This window comes from Capricornis sumatraensis, chromosome 23 (assembly GCF_032405125.1).
Source record: "Capricornis sumatraensis isolate serow.1 chromosome 23, serow.2, whole genome shotgun sequence".
Classification (NCBI taxonomy): Eukaryota; Metazoa; Chordata; class Mammalia; order Artiodactyla; family Bovidae; genus Capricornis; species Capricornis sumatraensis.
This window is the reverse complement of record NC_091091.1, coordinates 18,253,926-18,277,738: the sequence shown is the minus strand read 5'-3', so window position 1 is coordinate 18,277,738 and position 23,813 is coordinate 18,253,926. Positions and strand designations below refer to the sequence as shown.

Sequence of the window (23,813 nt, the reverse complement as noted above, 5' to 3'; positions counted from 1 at the left end):
TACGGCATCGAAACACTACGGCATCGTGTCTGTACAGACCCCCACTGTCCTTCCTTCCGGTCTCCTGTCCCAGCTACGCCCTCTGCTCCAAGTCCCCACGCTACAAAGAACTGAAAGTCCACAGACAACCACCGGCTTACCCAGGGCCCTACGACTGGGGAGATTCATGACACCCTTTACTCAGCACAGATGCTGGCTTCAGAAGCCACCTGGGTTGACAGTGCTGTTAATATCAGCCTGATTTTGTGCCTGAGACGGAGAGAGTACTGTTCTGCCCATTTTCAGACAGTCCCATTCCCCCCGCCATGAGAAGTGGCAGCAGCCTCTCGGATGTGTGTGGGGGTAAGGAGGCGAGAGTGCATTCTTCAGGGAGAGAACGTCCTTCTGTGAGCATTTTATGTGCAGTGAGAAGAATGGGAGTTCTGGGCAGGCATGGGCCAAGCTGTTCTATGAATGGGGCCCTTGAATTAACATTGCAGAGTTTCCTAAAGCTGCTAATCGGATTAGCTGTGTAGTGAAGGAAGTACTTAGCGGGACACACACACAGTCACACACGCAGGCACACACACATTCTCCCATCCTTTTGCATCCTCTCTGATGTGGGGGTGCAGAGCCTGACACCCCATTTCTGAATTCTGGGATACCTCTTCCCCTAACCACACAAGATGTGGAGAGAAGGCCTGTGCTCTTGACTTTTTGGGATTTTGGTTGTTTGTTTCTGTCCTAAAGCGTCCAGGAAGTGAAGCTGAACATTCTCATCTTTGCAAATGTTTAGAAACTTGGCGAGGAAATCTCATCTTGCAGTTCTCTCCATCCGGGTAATGGATCTGATTTCTTGCTCTTTGTAATGAAGACTCTGGAAGGGGAAATGGCTTTAATTACTTACTGGCTCTGATGGAAGCTGACGTTTCCCGCCTTGTCTATTTTTGAGCCCCTGGGCTATGTCCATCTCTTTTGAAGGAACCAACCTTACTCTTAACTCCTGCCATCTGTGTAGGATGTCCACATAAGCCCAACAGTTTGGGCATTTGAGTTCAAAATAATAAATCAGCTGGAGAGAGTCGAAGACGTAAGTTGGGGTAACTTGCCTCCTCTCCTTAGGCCTTATCACTCACAGACGGACCCCGCAGAGCCTTTGACTCCTTGAGTTCCTTCTCCTACTTTGCCTGTGATTCATAGGGGTATGTGCTACTATCACCTGGTCTCAGTCTCCTCCGAATAGGGGGTCTCATGAAACCACATCCTGACTTCTTTCGAGCCATTTTGAACTCTGTATTTGAGCTCTGGTGCTTCAAGCTGGAGAAAAGAGAGGAAGCAGAGGCCATTGAGCATTGAGGGGTTAAATTCAGGCACAAAAGGCTAAAGCATACTCATGAGAGACCCACACATACCACACGGGTTCCTGGGCCCTGCCTTCCAAGGGACCCAACATGTCTCTGTTCCTGGACACATTTTTAGCCATGAGGCCCTTGAGAGAACTTGTGAGTGGGGGTTGCTTTGAGCAGTCCCATCAACAGGCTGTGGTTTTTCTGACTGTCCTCCCATGGAGACATTTCCCATGCTGGATAGACGTGGCTTCAGCTTTTCATTAATCTTTATTGGTGGTGGGCATGCTACTAACTAAACAGCGTCCAGGAAAGAAATAGGGGCAGTGGTGGCTCCCTGTGACATCCTGTAGAAAGGACAGTGTCCTGAGCTTATGGATGAATGGCAGGTTAGGCTTGCTGAGATGGAGACAGCTGGGTTCAAAACTGTCTTCTTTCACATCAGAAAACATCATCTGGGTGAGACCTGGTGATCACTCTTGCCGGGGCCACTGGCTTAGAGGAACAAGAAGCTGTCGGGAGCAATCTTACTCATCCTTTCCACTGTCTCCTCCAGAGCTTGGGAATAAGGTCTTGGGGACTTCTTTTTCTCTCCTTACACTGGACTTGATATTTTGTGCTTCACAAATCCCTCTGAGAGTCTGATGAGTATTTTCAGCACTTCTTACATACACAGTTTTGCTTGCAGTTTTAAGAAGTTTACTCTGTGAATTCCAAGTTAGAAAACTCAGGTCCACGGTCCCCCTTTCCTGTCTGTTTCCACTCTATCAGAGATGTTCTCACGTGGACATACTGGATCCTAGAGCTGCAGGATAGAAAGGCATGGATGCTGGTGTCAAGCAGGCCTCCCTGGCTCTGTACTGATTAACTGGGGGAGTTAGGGGATTCCTTCCTTATTTGGAAAGTGGAAATGTGGGGGGAATGGGAAAGTGTGGGAGGTAAAGCACTCAGCCTGGAGTCTGAGGAATGGTGGGTGCCCAAGGAATAATACCCATATGACTGTATGCTGGCTCCTGCCTTCTCATCTCCCAGCCCACCTCTGTGTCCCAGACTCCACACTCCCTACGTGCCTGGAAGTCGCTTCCTTTGCAGTACCCTGCCTGCATGCAGCTGGGGTTTCTGGAGCTGGGCCTGCACCAGTGTTATCTGATCAGATCCTTAGATTTAGATCCCACCAGTCATGGGGAATCTCTATCAATCCCCAGCATAAACCTTCCCTAGTCCACCTGAGTCAAACTCTAGGTCATGAAGTTGGGCAAACAAAGATCTGAGAATGGATGAGATGTTGGTTCTTCTTTGATGGCGACAGCCAAAAGAATAACTACTGTTTGTGGTGCGCTAATTGTGTCTTGCTGTTTACTCGCTTAGTCACGTCCAACTCTTTGTGACCCCATGGACTGTAACCTGCCAGGCTCCTCTGTCCACAGGATTTTCCAGGCAAGAATACTGGAGTGGGCTGCTATTTCCTTCTCCAAATAGTGTTTTAAATGATCTCATTTAATCTTCATACAACAGCTCTATGTGGCAGGTACTGTTGATACCGACAGATATGTAAGCTAATGTTCAGAGAAGTGTGTAACCTTTCTTTGATCACACAACTAACTATTGGTAGAGCCAAGATTAGGACTTAACTTTGTCTAATGTCAAAAGTGGCTTTTAGCCTCTACACTGCATTGCTTCTAGAAATTGCTGCTGGCTTCACCACTAACCCTGTTGCCGTGAGCTGTGAAGGCTTGGTTTCCCCACCACTACCTTTGAGAGGTGAAGATAGAAGACAAGGGCCAGTTCTAGGCACTTATGGAGGTGCTCTTCATCCTGCCCCCGCCATCTCAGGTTGCTGTGTTCATGTTCAGTGTGTGCCTTGCTTTGCCCACCAAACTGTCAACAGCTGTGACTTCTCTTTGGTTTTGGCGTTCTCTCTTTAGTTGCAGCATCAGCCTGGGCACAGGGACCACAGCAGACAAACCCTTGTGAGTTGAAGATGGAGCCTCAGGATTGTATGGTGGCCCCCTTGCTCCTCTGCTCCCCCAGGCCACTTGGGGTTAGGACTGTAGGTTTGAATGTGGGTGCCTGGCATGGGATCCAGCAATGAAGAAAGGCGCATGCTCAGGGGTGGTGCTCTCGGGCTGGGCAAGCCCAGATCACCTTGCAAGAGTAGCTGAAGAGGGTATCCTTTGGCCACATGGTCAATAGCTAATCTTTACTGATACCTTTGTACGGAGCCCTAGGTGTGGTCCTTGGGTCTTTTCCAAGCCGGAGACAAAGTGCCAGCCTTTCTTCCCACTCCTCCAGAGCTCCTCTCAGCTCTTTTCTTTGCGGATCTGAGCCCACCCCTCGCTGATGGCTCTATTTCACCCCTCCCCTTCCAGAGAGAATTTGCCTTGGCTCCCACAGTCTAGAACTTGATCTTTATAGCGGCACTGTGACTTAGGCATGTCTTACACTCCCCTTGTGTCTGCCCACAGCTCTGCTGAACGCTGTCTTCTTGGTAAGAGTCCCTTTCCCTCTCTCTCCCTCCACTCCCTCTCTTCTTCCTTTAAGGACCAGATGCTAATTGGGAACCTCTTCTGTGCGCAGCACCAAGGGTACAGCTGTATCCACTTTTTATTCTGCCATTAAGGAGATGGAATTTTAATGATGGGCGTGATTAGGGACCTGCTTTGGCAGTACTGCGGGAATGGGGCAGGCTGAGGTGGGGGAGGGTCTAGAACCAGAAGACCCCAGGGTTTGGGGGCCCTACTGACTTCCCAGAGGAGGTAAGGTCCAGTGGGCAGAACTCACACCTGGAGAGAAGGCCCAGGGTGACAGCTGTCATCAGGCAGAAGTCGGTATTGGGCATCCAGCCTGGGACCCAAGACCTGATGGAAGGCAGGAATGTTCATGTGAGGCCAGAGAGCCAGGCAGACAGCATCAGAGAGGCCTGTAATAGAACTCACAGAGGGTTCCAGTGCCATGCTGAGAGCTGGGAAGGAAAGGCAAGGACCCTGGTTCTTCTGCGAAGTGGGTGCTAAGGAGGACAAGAAGTCAGAGCCTTGGCCTGAGAGAATAAGGAGGGGATGAGGGTCAGAGGTTAAGCAGAATTCCTTAGATCAAAATCGGAGCCAAAGGTGATGTGCCGCTGTGACCCTCAAGTGTGGAGCGCAAACTCCCTAAATACCCCCGCCTGAGGACAGGGCTGGCTCCGCGTGCAGTCAGCAACTGGAGAGGAGGACTGGGGTGAGCAACCCGGCGAGGCCTGGCAGTTATTCCGCCCATAAAGTTTTCAATTTAGTGAGATGATTTGAGATAAAAAAGAGGCATCTGATAAAGTGCACATCTGCTCTTTGGGAAGGAAAAAAGAATGTAACATAAGGATTCTATCATCTTTCTCCCTGAGGCCTCGTTCAGAGGCTGACTTATACCTTGGACTGAAGCCAGAGTTCTCTGTGAATTTGAAATGTTGGGAAAAGTTAATTCACCTTTGGATTGATTTTTATTATGACTTGTGTTTGTCAGAATTTGGAGAAACTGGGCTGGAAGGCTACTTGGAGTCACAACAGGGTGCAGAACCAGGTGGGGGAGGGGCAGGGACCACCCTTGGGCATCCATGCAGGGAGCCGCTTTCCCAGCCCGGCCACCCCACCTCCCCGCCCCGCCCCCCCGCCAGCAAAGGACCTTGAATTTGGGAGCCCGAGTCAAAACTCAGAGATATAGCTTGAGAAACCAGGGCGAAGAAGAGTTTACTGCCTGACCTTCTAGGCAAGGTCCTTTCAGTTTAGAGATACAGAATCCTACTCGATACAGCTCGATAGAAGAATCTATTTAGGAATATATTTTCTTGGCCATCTAAGGACAGAAGCAGAAGAGCCGGCCCCCGGGGACTCGACTAGAGACTAGAGAGAAAAGAAGGCTGGCTTCTCTCGGGGCCACAGAGAATCTCCTTCCTGCTTGTTCTCTGCTCCTTGCGCCTGGCCATCATGGCCGCCGTGCCCGCGTCTGCACCGCGCTGCCTCTGCTTGAGCGTCCCCCACTGAATGCCTGCGGTACCCATCTATGTAGGGGTACTGGGGAAGCCCTCAGAGAGGAAGAAATCACCAGGGGAAGGAGTGAGAAGTGAACTGATCAGTGCCCCGGGGAGGCAGGGGGAAGAAACAACGTGATGAAAGAAGCAGGTGGTGGGTGTGTCTCTGTGGCTTCAGAGAGGAGCGAAGGCTGGAGCCGCCTCTGGGCAGTGGAGGGGATGGATGAGCGAGCTGACCCCCAGTGTGTGGGGATGTGGAAGGAGCTCCCTTTGCAGTTAGCTTGGTCTTGGGGTCAAGCCCTATTAACCTCACACCCTCTTTGCCATTTATATTATGTTCATGGGAAAATACGAGTTCCCATCAGTCATCTTAATACCTGGAATTCGGGAACACGACCTCATGAGAGCTGGGGATGGCTAGTCTTGGGTGAGGCTCTAGCCTTTGCCACTCAGTTTTGGCCAACAGAAAGATTGTGCCTCACCTGTCCAAGCATCACTCTTTTCTTCTTCTTAATCTGATTCTATTTTCATGCTCTGGTAACTGTGTATTTTTTTTTTAATTTATTGAATAGAAATCTGTTTTCTGTTAGTTTAAACAGTAGGTGATCCCTAAAGCAACATGAAATGAAACAAATGTACTCTAAGGCTTTTTATTTACGCAGCTCTCCGATTGATTGTTCTAGCATCAGTGGCCTCAGTATAAACAATACTCCCCGCCCTGACCTAAGAGCACACTGTCGTGAATCCTTTTTGACAAAATAAAGGATGCGTTTATCCAATAATTAACCACCCTTAAAATCTTTTAGCGTAGCATTTTTAGTTTCTTGCACTCTTGCTTTTGTTTTTCTTGACCTCTTTTGGATGTGTACATTTTGTTACAGCTGAAACTGACCTTTGTTTCAGATGCATTTACTACTCAAATATTTTCTTGTTGGGCATGATAATGAACTAAATTGTTTTCCAACAAAACCAGTGCCACACCCCTTCAGTTATCCATTGCATGGCAGACCTTGACATGTCAATTCGCCTCATGGGACCTCCTTGTCTGTAGAACTGAGGGTTGGACTTTAAGCTTCCTGAGGGCCAAGAATGATTCTCTCAGTTCTTTTGACAAAATAATCCATGAATGTATGTGGGCTCAGTGATGGTGTCAGCAGCATTCATGGCTGATCAGTATCTGTATGTCTGCAGCTCTTCCGTCGTGGGTTGCCTCGTGGGACTTTAGAACGGTCTGCTCAAATTGCATCTAACATGAGACCTTCTAGAGACCCTCCAGTGGGCTTCCTGGAATCTCATCCTGCATTCAGGTCGACATATTTCTCTTTGGTATCCTTTACTGACCCTGTTTGCCCACAGTGAGAGAAAAGCACCTCCTGACCCGGACACTGAGCCTCTGAACTTTGTTAGTCCCCATCCTGCTCCTTGCCTCTACTTCAGAGATTCTCCATGACTCTCCTGCATCCCTGGACCCTGCTGCCGTGGCCTGAGGAATTCCCGTCTTGCCTGACGCGGGCACCCCCTAGAGGCGTTCCCATTTGCTCCACAGCCCAGAGGTCCTAAGCGGTCAGCCCACCAGCCAAATCTGGTCTGCAGATGTGCTTTGTTTGTTTTGTAGAGCTTACATTTTTTTAAAATTTACTGCCAAAATTTAAAAATCAAATTTCTCATTAAAAACCCAGAACTCTGGCTTCTCATGACAAGCTGGAAGTTCTGGCCCCACTGGTCCAGCAGTCCCACATAGCGACAAGCAACAGGGTTGCGTAACGATGGACCGGACTGTGGAGCAGCAGGTGCTCTGCGGTTTGCCGCAGACCTCACTGCTCCCCAAGCATCTTTCACACCCTGGTGTTTTACTTGCCTTAGCCCCTAACTCTGGGCATTGGAGTTGGCACTTCGGGCCAGTGGGGAAGGGTCAACATCCTAATTCAGGTCCCATGACAACAGCCAGGGCTGCGCCTCTCTGCTCCATCAAGGGAGGAGGTCCTAAGTGTTAACTATTGCCTGGTAGTCTGGAAGACCAACCTTCTCCTGGAGTCTCTTTTCTTCCTTTCTTGGAACTTTCGATCAAAGTCCTCATCCTAGTCCTCATCCCGTCCCCTGTTTACCCCCACAGCACAGCATGCCGTATCCCAGGCTCTGGTTGGCATTAGGGTCCCAACAGGACAGTGTCCCACAGCAGGTGGTTTATGGCCCAGCAAGTGCTGCTTGGCATCAGAACACATTCTTTCTGGCCCAGGAAATCAGAGGAATGGGACCATTAGGTATTAATCTTTCTGAAACAAAGGGCTCGTTCCACATCACTGACATACACCATCACCCAGAAGAAGACTAGTCACCCTAATCTCTATTCACCTAGGTTATCTCTTAAAGATGAAGTCATTGCTCTATGCTTCTTCTTGAACTACGTTGACTTCTGCCCCAAAAGGTCAAAGACAGGCTGTGGAGCTCCATGGTTCTCTTTCTGCTTCTCTCCTCTAGTTTCCTGAAGAGGGCTTGGGCTGGTCTTCCTTTCCATGATTCCTGAGTTCCTTGCCACTCTTCCTGTGACCCATTTTATGGGGTTTGTCCTTTGAGACATCTATAGATTGTAAATCTTTATCAGTCATTTGGTCACCTGTGCAAAGATCACGTGCTAAAATTCTTCTAAGATGTTCAATGAGGACAAATGTGTGTCTCTTCCAAGGAACGTTATACCAGGTAGTGAGAAAGACTTAACCCTTGGGTATCAATTACCTTTTCTTTATTGTCAGGGGTTTTCCCTTCCTTTTCTGTTCCCGTCAGACACCAAGGGACAGAGCAGTGAGGCCAAGAGTAAGGGTGCAGAGTTGGACCCTCCCAGCTCTGCTACATACCAGGTGGTGACCACAGATTGAGGACTTTAACCTCCTTGAGCCTCAGTTTCCTTATCTGTAAAATGGGGGTAGCCATAATAATTTACCCCACTCAGGTGCAGCGAGAATACACACAATTGAGATAATACATGCAAGCATCAGTCAGTCCTCTTCAGTCCAGTTCAAATGGACATACTTGTTAAGCCTCCACTATGAAACCACACAATGGAAATAGACAAGATATTGTCTCGGTCCTCAGGAATTAAGTGTCTCATATTGAACAACAGACTTGGTCTGCAAATTGTTATACTCCGGAGATGGTATGATCAGAGCTGGGAGCTCCTTGAGAGGAGGGACTGTGTCTGACATCTGGTACAGTGCCTGGCACTGAGAGGTGCCCCTTAGAAGCTTGCTGAAAGAATGAATGAATGGGTAAGTGAGTAAAGGGCCACTAGGGGTTGGTAGGTGAAACACAGAGATAAGAGATGGCTTCACAGAGCAGGCTGAGCTGAGCTGTGGAGATTTTGATTAGGGTTGAGGTGGGGAGGGCATTGCAGGTGGAAGGCAGAGCCTGAACACAGTCATGGAGTGGGGAGCTTGGGGTGAGAACTGAGCGGCTCAGGATGGTGGGTGGGTGGGTGAGGAGGTAGGGCTCGGGGGAGAAGGGAAGCTGGAAAGGCTTGTTGGGACCAGACTCCAGTGGAACTTGGGCTGAGAACTTAAACTCCCCTCCCTTTTCTGCCTCAGTGCCCAGAAAGCTGTGTGACTGTGGGTGAATTATTTAAAGTTTTCTATGCCTCAGTTCTTTCATTTGTAAGTAAAGTCAGTAATAGTCCTTACCTCAACTGGACTATGCTGAGAATTAAATGAGAAAATACACGTAAGGCAGCAAGCATAGTCCTTGGAAAACAAGGTCCCCAATAAATAATCTCTCTCAGCAAAGCTCTAACTTGTAATTTGGGACCCACTATTCAGTGAATGAGTAGATGGGGAAAAAAAGGATAGATGGGGAAAAAATAGAAACAGTGGCAGATTTTGTTTTCTTGGGCTCCATAATCACTGCAGATGGTGACTGCAGCCATGAAATTAGAAGACGCTTGCTCCTTGGGAAAAAAAGCTATGACCAACCTAGACAGCATATTAAAAAGCAGAGACATCATTTTGCCCACAAAAGTCTGTGTAGTCAAAGCTATGGTTTTTCCATTAGTCATGTACAGATGTGAGTGCTGGACCATAAAGAAGGCTGAGTGCTGAAGAATTGATGCTTTCAAACTGTGGTGCTGGAGAAGACTCTTGAGAGTCCCTTAGAGAGTAAAGAGATCAAATCAGTCAATCCTAAAGAGAATCAACCATGAATATTCATTAGAAGGACTGATGCTTAAGCTGAAGTTCCAGTATTTTGGCCACCTGCTGTCAAGAGCCAACTCATTGGAAAAGACTCTAGTGCTGGGAAAGATTGAGGGCAGGAGGAGAAGGGGACAACAGAGGATGAGATGGTTGGATGGCATCACTGACTAAATGGATATGAGTTTGAGCAAACTCCAGGGAAGTCTGACATGCTGCAGTCTATGGGATTGCAAAGAGTCGAACACAACTTAGCAACTGCACAACAACAACTCAGTGAATGACACTTACTTATCTTGGCCAATCCATTCTACTCTCCCAGGAATAACAGGATGACAACACACAAGCTAGTCACCTGAGTGTTTTCTTAATATATGTATGCATCCTAAGTTGCCTGAGTCGTATCCGACTCTGCAACCCAATGGACAGCAGCCTGCCAGGCTCCTCTGTCCACGGGATTCTCCACGCAAGAATACTGGAGTGGGTTGCCATGCCAGGGGTCAAACTCAAGTCTCTTCCATCTCCCACATTGTCAGGCAGGTTCTTTACCACCAGCGCTACCTGGGAAGCCCACTCCAGTATTCCCATGGGCAGAGTGGCCGAGTGGACTATAGTCCATGGGGTAACAGGATGTGTATCTTCTTAATGTATTTCTTTAGTTAATGTTTTAGTTATTTGATGTCTCAAGTTGATATGGAGCAATGTCTAAAGAAATACTATGCTTGGGTGTGGAGAAGGTCTGGTTTTCACTGACTCCCATTGACTATCAATGGATCCTCAACCTAAACTTGGTTCTCTTAAGTGCATTTTAAGGAGAACTTGAACTTTTTACTTCATTTGTGGTATTTCTGATATAAAATGTCTTGTCTCCATGGCTTATTGTTTCACCCCATTTCAGACTTCAGAATAGTTTTAGAACCAATAGTAATAATAGCTAACTTTCAGTTCAGTTCAGTTCAGTCGCTCAGTCATGTCCGACTCTTTGCAACCCCATGAATCACAGCACGCCAGACCTCCCTGTCCATCACCAACTCTTGGAGTTCACCCAAACTCGTGTCCATCAAGTCGGTGATGCCATCCAGCCATCTCATCCCTCTGTCGTCCCCTTCTCCTCCTGCTCCCAATCCCTCCCAGCATCAGAATCTTTTCCAATGAGTCAACTCTTCACATGAGGTGGCCAAAGCACTGGAGTTTCAGCTTTAGCATCAGTCCTTCCAAAGAACACCCAGGACTGATCTCCTTTAGAATGGACTGGTTGGATCTCCTTGCAGTCCAAGGGACTCTCAAGAGTCTTCTCCAACACCACAGTTCAAAAGCATCAATTCTTCGGCGCTCAGCCTTCTTCACAGTCCAACTCTCACATCCATACATGACTACTGGGAAAACCATAGCCTTGACTAGATGGACCTTTGTTGGCAAAGTAATGTCTCTGCTTTTGAATATGCTGTCTAGGTTGGTCATAACTTTCCTTCCAAGGAATAAGCGTCTTTTAATTTCATGGCTGCAGTCACCATCTGCAGTGATTTTGGAGCCCCCCAAAATAAAGTCTGACACTGTTTCCAGTGTTTCCCCATCTATTTCCCATGAAGTGATGGGACCAGATGCCATGATCTTCGTTTTCTGAATGTTGAGCTTTGAGCCAACTTTTTCACTCTCCTCTTTCACTTTCATCAAGAGGCTTTTCAGTTCCTCTTCACTTTCTGCCATAAGGGTGGTGTCATCTGCATATCTGAGGTTATTGATATTTTTCCTGGCAATCTTGATTCCAGCTTGTGCTTCTTCCAGCCCAGCGTTTCTCATGATGTACTCTGCATATAAGTTAAATAAGCAGGGTGACAATATACAGCCTTGATGTATTCCTTTTCCTATTTGAAAGCAGTCTGTTGTTCTTAGTGAGTGCTGACTCTGAACCAGGCATTGCTCTATGGCTTACACGCATCATCTCTTTTAATCTGGATGATGCCCCTATGAGGTGAATACTCTCATCCTTATTTTATGGATGAGGAGACTGAAACATAGAGACATTAAATGAGTTAAGATCACATGGCTAGTAAGTGACAGAGTAAAGGTTTATCCTTGGACAGTCTGACTCCAGAGCTAGTCCTCTAGGTCCATCTTGCAAACCACCTGACTTGCTAGAACTTTAAGCAACTAGAGATCAGTCTAGGGGTAAGCTGTTTCATTTGTGGTCCCTGACAAACCTCATCTGGCATAGTCATTCTTCATGACTCTAGGCTTGGTTTTGACTGGCTTTGGCCAGCAGGACATTAGGAAGATTTTTAAGCAGAAGCTGAAAAAACGCTGCACAGTGGGGCTCATCCTTTTGGAATGCTGCCTCCACATAAGCCATCTCCACCATCCCTCAACCTTTTCATTCCAGCTCAGGTCACAGAGCGGAGACCAGTCAGCCCCATTTATTCCTTACCCCAACTCTTGGCCCTCAGAAGCAAGGATAGAATGGTGGTTGTTTTAACCCATTCTGTTTAGAGGAATAGTTTGTTGCGCAGTAATAAATGATGGAAATGGCCAAGAATCCAAGGCCAGGCTTGTGTGAAAGATGTGGGCCAAGTGTACAAGAATACCTAGAGTCCAGGGCTCAGGAGAGCAATGGAGGTTTGAATCCAGGTGAGCAACAAGTACTCCAAGAGCATCTTTAAGCAGAAGGCCTGAGGTAGCTCAACCCACATTCAGGGACTAGGAAAAATGCAGTCACAGGCACTCACAATGGGTGAAGGGCCCAATACCAGGCAAGATGGACATCTGGCTGGAGGCTCTGGGCTAGAGTACTCAAATTTGCATGATAAGAAGGCTCTCTTGAGCTTCTGCCTGTGGTCAGAGCAAATTCCAAGGCCTCTTCAGCCAATGCAAGGACACAGGTGGGAGTCAGTTAACAGAGTGGGGAAGGGCAGACTGGGTCTCCCAGGAGCCAGCCAACACTGTCTGAAAGAAGGTTTCAACAAGCCTTCTCTCATTCTCACCAATGAGCTTTCCTCTCTTCCATCTTGCCAAGGTGTGGGCTCATTATTTTCTCTTTCCATGATCAGAGCAGAAAATCAGAAAAAAAAAAAAAGGCTGGACCACAACTTTTCCATCTGCATAAACACAAATATGTTTCTTTCTCATCAGAAAAGGTTTCCCAGCAACTGTGTGTTTGTATGTGTGTGTGTGTGTGTGTGTGTGTGTGCAGACATACACCACGAAGTGCAGAACACATGTTCTTAGGCAAAATATGTGATGTAATCTAGTTCTTCATTTGAAAATCTTTTTATTTCCTGATTATAAAAGTAATATGTTGAAGAAGATTTAGAAATTACAGAAAGGACATAAAAAAATTAATATTTGTCCAAAAATCACCCATCAGAGATCATCACAATGGACACTGTGGTTATTTCCTTCCAGTATTTTTTCCACATTGTTTTGTATTTCCTTTATATCATAATTCCTTTACTGCCCCCTGTGGGGGGTGTGATTGACACAGTCTGTCTTTAAAATGTTGGGGATGAACATCTGTTGTTTTTCATTGTCATTTCCTTTGTACTGATATCTAGAAGTCATTATTATTGCTTGTTTTAAAAGATGTTGATACATCTTGCTAAATTACCTCAAAACATGTTACTAATTTATATTTCTACTCCAACAGCAGTATCTAAGAATTCCTATTTTATTATACACTGGCCAATAATAAATCATTTCATTAACAAAAACTGGCAGTGATCTTTTAACTTATTCTCCCTTCCCCTTCTGTAGCATTTGAAATTTGGCATAGATATAAAATTACTTGGCACCGAATTACTTGGGATTACACATTGATTACTGTAGTGGTTGCCTAGTGCATTCCTAAATCAACCTGTTAAAGGGACTTTGCCTTGCTTTTTTTTTTTTCCCCTAATAAATAAATAAAAGCTCTGGTGAGTAGGTGTGTCTTGCTTTTCTGACAGAGGTATGTGGATGCTTCATCCATTGGCCTTGCCTGGGATGCTTGCTCGGACCTACCTATGCAGGTGCAGAGCAGGGTTAGAAGCATGGATTCTGGAATCAGAAGGGCCTGCTTTGCAAGGCAAATTCCGTCACTTGCCAGCTGGGTGACCTTGGACAACTTATTCACGAATCTCAGTTGTCTCTTCTGTAGAAGAGGAATGATGTTACTTATTTATGGCATTGCCGTGTGCATTACATATGACCAGAGGGCAAGGCAGATTGACTGTAAGGGTAAGAGTCTAATACCCTGCATGAACTAGCCTTGCATCTCTCAGGTGTTAGCCTCAGTTCCAGCTCCATCAGACACTTATTTTCCTCCCTCTGGACTTTTTTAACTTGCTGGCATTTTTTTTTTCCTTCTAGAATACTCTCCCCAGATAGATGTCTACCTCATCATTTAGGTGTCAGCTCAGATGTCACCAACTCAGATTTTCCCTGGGATCCCATCCCCCATTGTTCTTTGAAAAACTTTTAATTTCTTGAAAGTGCTTAATCCTTCCACAGAATGGTCTTTTTTGCTTTGTTTTGTTATTTGTTTTTTGGCCATGCCATTCAGCTTGCGGGATCTTATTTCCCTGACCAGGGATCAAACCCATGGCACTGAAAATGTCAGTCCTAACCACTGGACCGCCGGGGGAGTCCCATGATCTCATTGTTTACTGTGGATTTTCTTCCCTCCACTGGCACCAGGAAGGCACCATGAAGAGAGACACTGCCTGTCTCTGCCTTAGGAACCCAGCACGGTGCTGCCTAAAGGCGGCACTCAGTCAGTACTTATGGAGTGGACTGGCAATAAAGTGATTTTTAAGATCTTGTGCTAGAGATTTTATTTTTTTTCCTTAGAGTAAGCAAAGTAGTTTTCTGCTAGATTTACTCTAATGGGTCAGAGCTGGAAATACAGGTATTAAAAAGTCAGTAAAAATGTGAGAGCTAAGGTTGTCCTGGCAGGGTTACTTGTGTTGTATCTTAAAAGTTTTGACTTTAGACTGATCTGGGAGACTCTCAGCCTCTTCATCCAGTGGCTGTGTCCACAGTGATGTCTTAACTGCCCTAAACCTCAGTTACCCTGCATGTAAAATGAGAATAACACCCACCTCAGAGGGTTAACTTGAGGATTAAGTACAGGTGACATGTGAGTACTTGAAAATAATCAAGGACTTTTTTTTTTTTTGGCCCCATTGGCGTGTGGCAGCTTAGTTCCCCAACCAGGGATTGAACCCACGCCCCCCTGCACTGGTTGGCAGTCTTAATCACTGGGCCTCCAGCAAAGTCCTGCTGCTTCTAAGTCACTTCAGTTGTGTCCGACTCTGTGCGACCCCATAGACGGCAGTCCACCAGGCTCCCCTGTCCCTGGGATTCTCCAGGCAAGAACGCTGGAGTGGGTCCAGCAAAGTCCTAGTTAACATTTTAAAAATGGTAGTTATTTTTGTGTTTAAGAAAAGCAAGAACCAAGTAACATTGGGCTCTAAGAATGATACAGAAGGAATAATTACTATGAGGTTCTGTTTATTAATTACCATATTCATGAATACTAATTCACAGTCCCAATGAGTGATCATATATTTGAATAAACAATACTGGTCTATGACTCCGTCCTCTTGGTCTTTGGAAAAGCCCATCCCTTTCTACCTAGATGTCTTTGGATGTATATGGTTAATATTTCATTAATTATGGTGGAGGGGCGTTGTGTGTACATCAGTGTCTCATATGATGCATATAATTAAGCCACTTTTTGTTGGGAGCGGAAGAAAATTGGGCTTTCCAAAAGAAAAGCAGCTTGCTCCCGAAGTTGCTAACAGATTGCTTCTTAATTGAATTTGGGAGGTGAATTATATGGTGAATTAGAAAAAAGAACAACTCTGAATTTAGTGAATTGTTCCATAAAGGAAACTGTGGGATTGAATTGCAAATGCTGGATGGAAACATTTCAGCCTGGCCCCATGCATCACGGGCCGCTGACCTCTGCTGTGTTTCAGTGAGAGCAGTGAACAGGCCTGGAGCTCTCTTTTCAAGGCCTGGAGGGCATTCTTTCCCAGAGACCAGCTGTAAGCCTGGGTTTCTTATGCAAAGGAGACGTTTGAATAAACCACTGTGACTAATGAAATCTACAAGGTCTTTGCATAGCCTCTTACTGAAGAGGTAATTAACCAAAGATTAAATATGGGCACATATATGTATTTTTTCAAGTTTTTTTTGTCTTGCAGTCACACGTAAGGAAAATATATCCGCAGTCTCTGAATACTCCCTGTCCCCATCGCCCCCAATCTTTGTCTGCATCAGGCTGTATTTCTCTCTGCCTTGTTCTGTGTGCTTGTGGCTACAGTTATAGCCACAACCACACCTGTCTCACTCATTTGATTGGTTTTACTGAAATAGATGTGAGAAATGACTTTCTAAGTACTCAATGTCTGTCTCCAGCTCCACATTTTCCATTCCTGGTGAGCTTGGGAGGGAAAGAGGTTGGCTATAAGAATGCATCATGAGATGAGGCTACCTTTTACAGGGTTCTCTCAGTAGAGAATCTCAATTTGGGCTGCACCTTAGAATCACCTGGGGAGCTTTTTAAACTCCCAAGGCCTAGGCCATGCCTCAAACCAATCAAATAAGAATCTCTGGAGAGGGATGCATACATTGGTATTTTTCTAAAAGGCTTCCCAAGATGATCCCAAAGTGCAGCTAAGGTTGAAAGCCATTGTTCCAAGAATATCTATTCCCCTCTCTCTGTAAGCTGAAAAAGACAATATTTTTCCATCGGTGATGCTGAGTTAGAAATGATTGGGGTTTTCTTTTTAAGCACTGTCTTCCCGATTCATCCATCTACCTATGCATCCATCCATCAATCCATCCCTCAGTCATATATTTTATTGGGTGTCTGCTATGATGTGCCAAGTGCAGTACTGGGTGTTTATTATTGGGCAAGACAAGGTCCCTCTCTTCAGGATGCTAAAATCTAGACAAGGGGATCAGCCAAATAGACAGGACTTGTGGTAAGGGATGTAACTAAGCCCAGGGCGCTGGAGACAGAGAAGAGGGGGCTTCTATCTCAAGAGGAGCAACAGGGCTTCCCAGAGGAAGTGGTGTTCAAGCTGAGCCTTGAAGATCCAGAAGGATTTGGCCAGGTGAAGAGGTGGGTGTGACAGAGGAAGAAGCATCAGCAAGAAGAGAATGGAAATCCGAGCTACCATGAGTAGCTGAGGTGACTTAGCACAGAGCAGGAAGCCCTGAGGTACCAGGTGGAAGAGGCCAGCAGGGCCACATCACAGGGGCCTCAGGGGTCCCGTCGGGGTCTGGAACTTATCCCAGGGGCAGTGGGAAACCTTGGAAGAGTTTTCCTCAGGGGAGTAGTCAAACCATATTCACTCCAAATTGACCGCCAGGCTTAGCTGTAGTGGAAGCAGGAGTTTGGCTGCCCTTCTGAGAAAAGACTAGACCCGCCAACCTCTTGCTGGTAAGGGTGACAGAGAAAGGATGTGTGTTCTTAACTGCTGTGACCCCCGTCTCAGTGGTGACCTTGGATGTACCCTCAAGGCCTCCTGGAAAATGCCCTAGGTCCCTTGGGAGCCGGCAGCCACCCCCACTAGATAACCCGACTTGTGCTCCTTGTTCTTTCTGGGTCTGAGGCAGAGGGGAAGGAGCTCAAATCTGGGGGCTCCGTCAGGACCCACCTTCAGCTTCTCCATTACTAACCATCTCCGTACCATCAGGGCAGACAAGTCACTTCACCGTTTGGAGCCTTGTTTCCTCATCTGTGAGATGGAGATGTTCGTGGCTTTTTTGCCACTGAGTCTTTGTGAGGCTGGACTTCCCAGGTGGCGCTCGTGGTAAAGAACCCGCCTGCCAATGCAAGAGATGTAAGAGACACAGTTTTGATCCCTAGGTCTGGAAGATCACCTGGCGGAGGGCATGACAACTCATTCTGGTATTCTTGCCTGGAGAATCTCATGTACAGAGGAGCCTGGTGAGGTCGCAAAGAGTCGGACACGACTGAAGCAACTCAGCGTACACACGTGCAAAGAGTGATGCTCCCCCCACCGCCATCTGCTAGGGGCACCTGGTCACCTCCTCCTCAACTCCAGGGCTTTGCTTCTATTGGGACACCAAGGACCGAGGGGCCAAAGGAATCAGAAGTCCTCAACCTCCACCTCCGTGGCCTCCTGCAAAATGGAATAGCAATCTCTCCCAGCCATCGCTTCCTCAGCCACAGCCTCCAGCTAACCTTGAACCAGGCTGTGCCCAGCTATCCTTAAAGGACTATATATATATTGTATACACATATATAGTATGCTATATATATATAGTGTGTGTGTGTATATATATATGTATGTTTGTAGGAGCCAAGCAGGTCTAATTATTCCAACTCTCCATGCTAGACTGGAACTACATGGAAATCTTTCAAATCCCAGCTTCTGTGCCCCCTACTGCCCACTGCCCACTACTAATACCCCTGATTATATTCAGAGCCAGTGCAGTTGCAGAATCCTTTCATGTCCTCTGGCTCCCATTTAGATCTCTCAGAATAAAAGCCCTCATTTTGAAAATGGCCTGCAAGGTCCCCCACAGCTCCAGACCCTCCACTGCTCACTGACCTCAGCACATGCTATTCTTTGCCTAGCTCATTCCATTCCAGTCACACCCACCTCCCTACTGCCAAGCACACTCTCACCCCAGGGCCTTTGCACCTGCTGTTCCTTCAGTTGGAATGCTTTTCCCCAAATATCTGCAGACCCTTTCCTTCACTTTCTTCAGGGTTCTGCTTTTCTACCTGTGTGAAATGGCAACCCCTCATCCCTGTTCGCCTCCACTCTTTTCTTCATAGAGCTCATCAACAACCGACATATACTGAGTCTTCTATTTGTTATCTCCTCTCCTATCCACCAGAATATAATTTCCATGAGGTCAGAGTAGAGATTGTTCAGTCATATCCTGAGCAGCAGAAACAGCATCCGGCATGTAGCAGGTGTCAGACAAATATTTGTTGAATGAGCGAATGCCTAAACAAACCATTACCTCATTCAAAACTTGCAATGACCCATTTGACAGATGAAAAGTCCTAACACCCAAAGTCCCATCCATGCTCACATAGGGAGTAAAGATGAAGTTAGCCTTGGCCTCAGGCTCTCCTTCAGTCTGCTCACCGGCATATTCCTCTGCTGGCCAGAGATTTTCATACCATCAGGATTTCCCCTGACCTTTAGCCCAAGAGGAAATGATATTGCAACTGAAAGAATACCCAGAGGGCTGGGAGCTGGCAGCAAAGTCCCCAGCAGCTGCAGGGAGCGTGTGAGTGGATTCGGAGTTGGCCAGAAAGGCAGTGGACAGCAAGATGAAGGCATGCAAAAATATCCTCGCGCGCCTGGGCCACCGCCCGCATCAGTCACCAGAGGGAAAGAGGTGGTCTGTGAGTCAAGAGTTGGGATTCTGGAACAGCAGAGCAGTCTATCAGGGTTGTCCGGGGCCAGGGCATTAGGTTCCATGTTTAGGACCCTTCTTTGGGCAGCACTGGAAGCCTGTGACCTCTGGGACCCAGGAAACATCATTGAGCTTCTGACCAGGAAACTGTCTTGAGCCCTCAGCTTCCCGTATGGGCTGGCAACGCTGGGCTGATCATTTTGTGTCTATTTTCTCTCTGTAAAAATGGGGTTACACTTCTGCCATAGAGTTTTTTAAGCCAAGTCAACGGGGAGATGGGGAAACTGCTTTGTAAGCTGCGCTTTTCTAAACAAACGCAAGAAGAAATCATTTTGCCCCAGTAGCCTGTTCTGTAGATGTTCTGATGTGGTTTCATAGTCTCCCGGATACAGGATTTATCCTTAAATCTGACCCACCCAACTGCTTAACCACTGAATGCAGGAGACACTGGGGGCCCTTCTCAGTCCCTCTTGTCTAAGCCATCAGCCTCTCCTGTTGCTCTGCCTCCAACTGTTAATGTATTCCTGATATCCCTGCGGATCCAGCCTCCCTGCCTGCCTACTGCGGTCAGCACCTCGACAACACACGCCCATTCCCGAACTAGTTTCTTTTCCAGATCCTCCTGCTGGCATGCACTGGCCCGGATCTCCATGTGGCCGGCTCCTTATCTTCCAAGTCTCAACCCAAATGTCATCTCCCTGCAGGGCCTTCTCTGACAACTTTCTAAGAGGCTGCTCCAGTCCACTTTATTGCATGCTGCATTTGGTCTTCAGAGCATCTTCTGAACCTGCAGTCATATCATTCCTTTATTTTCTTACCTACCATGTATCGTCCAGCCGCCCATTTGGAACTGATGCACCATCTGTCTTGTTCACTGGTGGATCCCTGCTCCCTGTGGCTGTACCTGGTTCACAGTAGGTCTAATAGTGGACAGTGAAAAACCATCTTCCTGGTGGGTCAGGTGGGAACCTGGTTTCTAGATGATACTAGCAAATGAGATTGTGCATCACTGCTCTTGATTGAGGCTGTGTCTGCAGAGTCTGATTTATAAAGTAAACAGGGAAGTCTCTAAAAGGAGACTCATCCCAAAGAGGAAGCCAGGTTACCTAAGTTTAAGCCGAGGCAGCAGCCACTATCATATCACACAATCAGGAGCAGCACTAGTGACGTTTCCCTGCGTCCCACACCAGGCGCTTTAGAACCAGAGAGCATCCTTTGTGTACTGGGCTTTCTCAGGGAGGCGAGGGTGAAGAAGCTGACGATAGTATTCCTCTGTTCACTTTGTATATTTCACTCCAAGTACCCTGAACTGATTGAGGAAAGGCTACTTTATTGATAATTTGTGAACTATGTGCCTGATTACAAGAAAGCAAGTTTTTTTTAGCTTCAGCATTGAGAACAGCCCCCCGCACGTGGTAGGAGCCTGGATATCCTTTGTTAAACAAATCTTTGGGGACGTCCCTGGTGGTCTTGTGGTTAAGAATTTGCCTTGTAATGCGTGAGTCAGGGAACTAAGATCCCCACATGCCACGCGGCAACTAAGCCTAAGCACTCCGGAGCCCTTGCACCACACCTAGAGAGTCCATGCTCCACAATGAAAGATCCCACACGACTCGAAGAAGACCAGAAGCATCTGAATGAATAAATATTTAAAAGAAAAACAAACCAAAAAAAACCCCACAAACCTTTACTGATCCACTGGTGATTCTGCTCATTACCCAGGTGACCAGGTTTGTCCCCTCACTTCATGGTGCTGATGCGAAGAAGGCTAGTATGTCCTCACGTGTCTCTTCTTTGTTCCTTTAGGTGGGCTTGGAGAGCAGCCATCTGGGAGCTGGCCAAATGCTACAGCCACGAATGCCAGCAGCGAGGAAGCCAGAGAGGGTAATGTGAGACCCCACCAGGCCTGGGGGTACTTTTTTCTTTCAGTTGTTGTAAATTTCATATAAGATTTTTAAGCATTTGAGTGTGTCCCATTTCGTGGCATTAGTTACCTATGCAGTGTTGTGCCACCGTCACCACTCTCGAGCTCCTGTCACTCCCTGTATCTCTCCTGCCTCCCTGATGCCAGCTTTGGGAGCCTCATGTGTGTTGGTAGCTCTGCCATGTCTGACCCTTTGTGACCCCATGGACTGTAGCCTGCCAGCCTCCTCTGTCCATGGAATTCTCCAGGCCAGAATACTGGAGTGGGTAGCCATTCCCTTCTCCAGGGGATCTTCCTAACCCAGGGATCGAACCCGGGTCTCCTGCATTGTAAGTGGATTCTTTACCATCTGAGCCACCAGGGAAGCCCTTTGGGAACCTCATCTTGTACCTTTTACTTTCAACCTTAGTGGACTAGAAGCAGCAAAGACTGTGGGTGAGAGAGTGAGTCCTCTGGTTGAGTGAGGTGGGCCAGTTGCCAGAGAAAGGTACAACCATGGGGTTTGGTTGCTCGGGGACTGGATGACCTCCAGTTAAACCCTACAGTCTGGACTTGATTTTTCTCTCTGGTGCTTGGCTGGTGGGCTGAGGGCCCCAAGAATCAAGAGGTGGCATGATGAGGCTATGGGCACTGGGGGTCTTACAGAATGAGTGGGCCGGAGAGGCAAGGAAGGGAAATAAAGCTGGAGTGGGGGCTGGGGGGCAGGTGTAGAGTAGAGACCCCCGTGGGCTTCTCGGGGCGGGGGTGCTGTGGGAGTGGCTGGCTGTGGTCAGGGCCACCATCAGCAGGGGTCTGCCTGGAGGCACCACCTCCGCCTGTCTGCACAGCAGCGCCCAGATGTGTGTGCGCTCTAGGAGATTCTAGCCTGGAGATTACAGGAGGCGCCTCACTGCAAGCATCTCACTTTGGACGAAGGTTTTCCTGTTCAGAAAGTGTGCTGGAGGAGAAAGGCTACTGGGCTTGTGTCTGGCCTGCATCCTGCAGGAATCAGGGCTGTTGTTGAGAGTAGCATGTCTTCTATATAAAATCAACACAGAGCAAAGGGAATCGTTTAAAATGCTAGAATCCTGTGTTTTAGGGATGCCTCTGCAGAGATGAAATACAAATCACTGTTTGCTTTATTTTATGTTTTTTCTTTAATGTCATTTTAGTTTACACATACACATATATATGTATAATTTCACACTAATGTATATTGTGGATTTTTTCTTTTCCCTTCCATTTGACTACCTTCTTCACTTCTTTTTTTCCCACATATTACCACTCTCTCTTCCCCAGGTAATACATGCTAATAACTTTGCATGCACCCTTCCATGTGTTTCTCCATGCACATATATTCACATATACATTGATACAGAGATACACACATATATAAATATACATATAACCCATAAACATATAAACAGATATATTTTATCACTTTGAAAAAATGGGATCATATTTGATACTTTTTTTATGCATTATGTTTTTCTCACTCATCAATACTTCAAGGCAAAGCTGTCTAAGGCCCTTATTACGATTTCAGTTTATTCGTTTTTTAAATGTTATTTATTCGCTTATTTATTTTTGCCACCGCTGGACCTTCATTGCTGCTCTCAGGTCTTCTCGAGTTGCATCAAGCGGGGGCTACTCTCCGGTTGTGCTGCACGGGCTTCTCATTGTGATGGCTTTTCTTGTTGCAGAGCATGGGCTCTAGAGCAAGTGGGCATCAACTGCTGTGGCCCAGGGGCTTAGTGGCCCTGTCACAAGTGAAATTTTCTGGGAGCAGGGCACAAACCCACGCCCCTTGCACCAACAGGTGGATTCCCAACTACTGGACCACCAAGGAAGTCCTCAACTTATTTTTGTTGTTGTTATTGTTCAGTCACTCAGTTGTGTCTGACTCTTTACGACCTCATGGTGTGCAGCACTCCAGGCTTCCCTGTCCTTCACCATCTCCGGAGCTTGCTCAAGCTCATGTCCATTGAGTCGGTGATGCCATCCAACCATCTCATCCTCTGTCATCCCCTTCTCCTCCCATCTTCAAATCTTTCCCCAGCATCAGTGTCTTTTCTAATAAGCTGGCTCTTTGCATCAGGTGGCCAATGTATTAAAGCTTCAGCTTCAACATCATTCCTTCTAATGAATATTCAGGATTGATTTCCTTTAGGGTTGACTGGTTTGATTCCTTGCAGTCCAAGGGACTCTTTATTCTTTAAATAGTTGCAAAATATTCCTGGCATGTATGGACCATGATTTGTTCAATCTTTCCTGTATCAGTTAATACTCACTTCAAGTTTTTGCCATCATATACAGTGCTGCAGTACAGTTCCTGAATACAGATCCTTACAGAGTACGTCTTTAACAGATGTTGCTAGAATGCGTTTCAAAAGGTGTAATCACATTTCCATAGCAGTTCATAAGTGTGTTCCTTTCATCATATCCTCCCTGGCACTAGGTATTATCAGTGTTTTCAATAATACAAACAGTAGTTAGTATTCAGTTCAGTTCAGTCGCTCAGTTGTGTCCAACTCTTTGCAACCCATGAACCACAGCATGCCAGGCCTCCCTGTCCATCACCAACTCCCGGAGTTTACCCAAACTCATGTCCATTGAGTCAGTGATGCCATCCAACCATCTCATCCTCTGTTGTCCCCTTCTCCTCCTGCCTTCAATCTTTTCCAACATCAGGGTCTTTGCAAATGAGTCAGCTCTTTGCCTCAGGTGGCCAAACTATTGGAGTTTCAGCTTCAACATCTGTCCTTCCAATGAACACCCAGGACTGATTTCCTTTAGGATGGACTGGTTGGATCTCCTTGCAGTCCAAGGGACCCTCAAGAGTCTTCTCCAACACCACAGTTCAAAAGCATAGTAGTTATTATTATTTAATTTGTTTTTCTCTTATTCCTGGTGACTTTCAGTGTCTTTTGTCTTCACCAGTGACTGGGATGTGCACTTCTGTGAATCACCTCTTGCTGTCCTTGGGTCATTTCTCTCTTGGCTTGCTGACTCCCTCTTATCCG

General features: G+C 46.8%; 1 protein-coding gene across 1 annotated transcript in view; it reads left to right on the top strand.

The window, feature by feature from the left end:
• Positions 1 to 23,813, top strand: part of TLL2 (tolloid like 2) — a 141,089-nt gene that overhangs the window by 44,635 nt on the left and 72,641 nt on the right. The window contains exon 3 of the mRNA XM_068961545.1: positions 20,694 to 20,771. Within this exon, the coding sequence (XP_068817646.1) occupies positions 20,694 to 20,771 (78 nt within the window). The remainder of the gene's footprint in view (positions 1 to 20,693; positions 20,772 to 23,813) is intronic.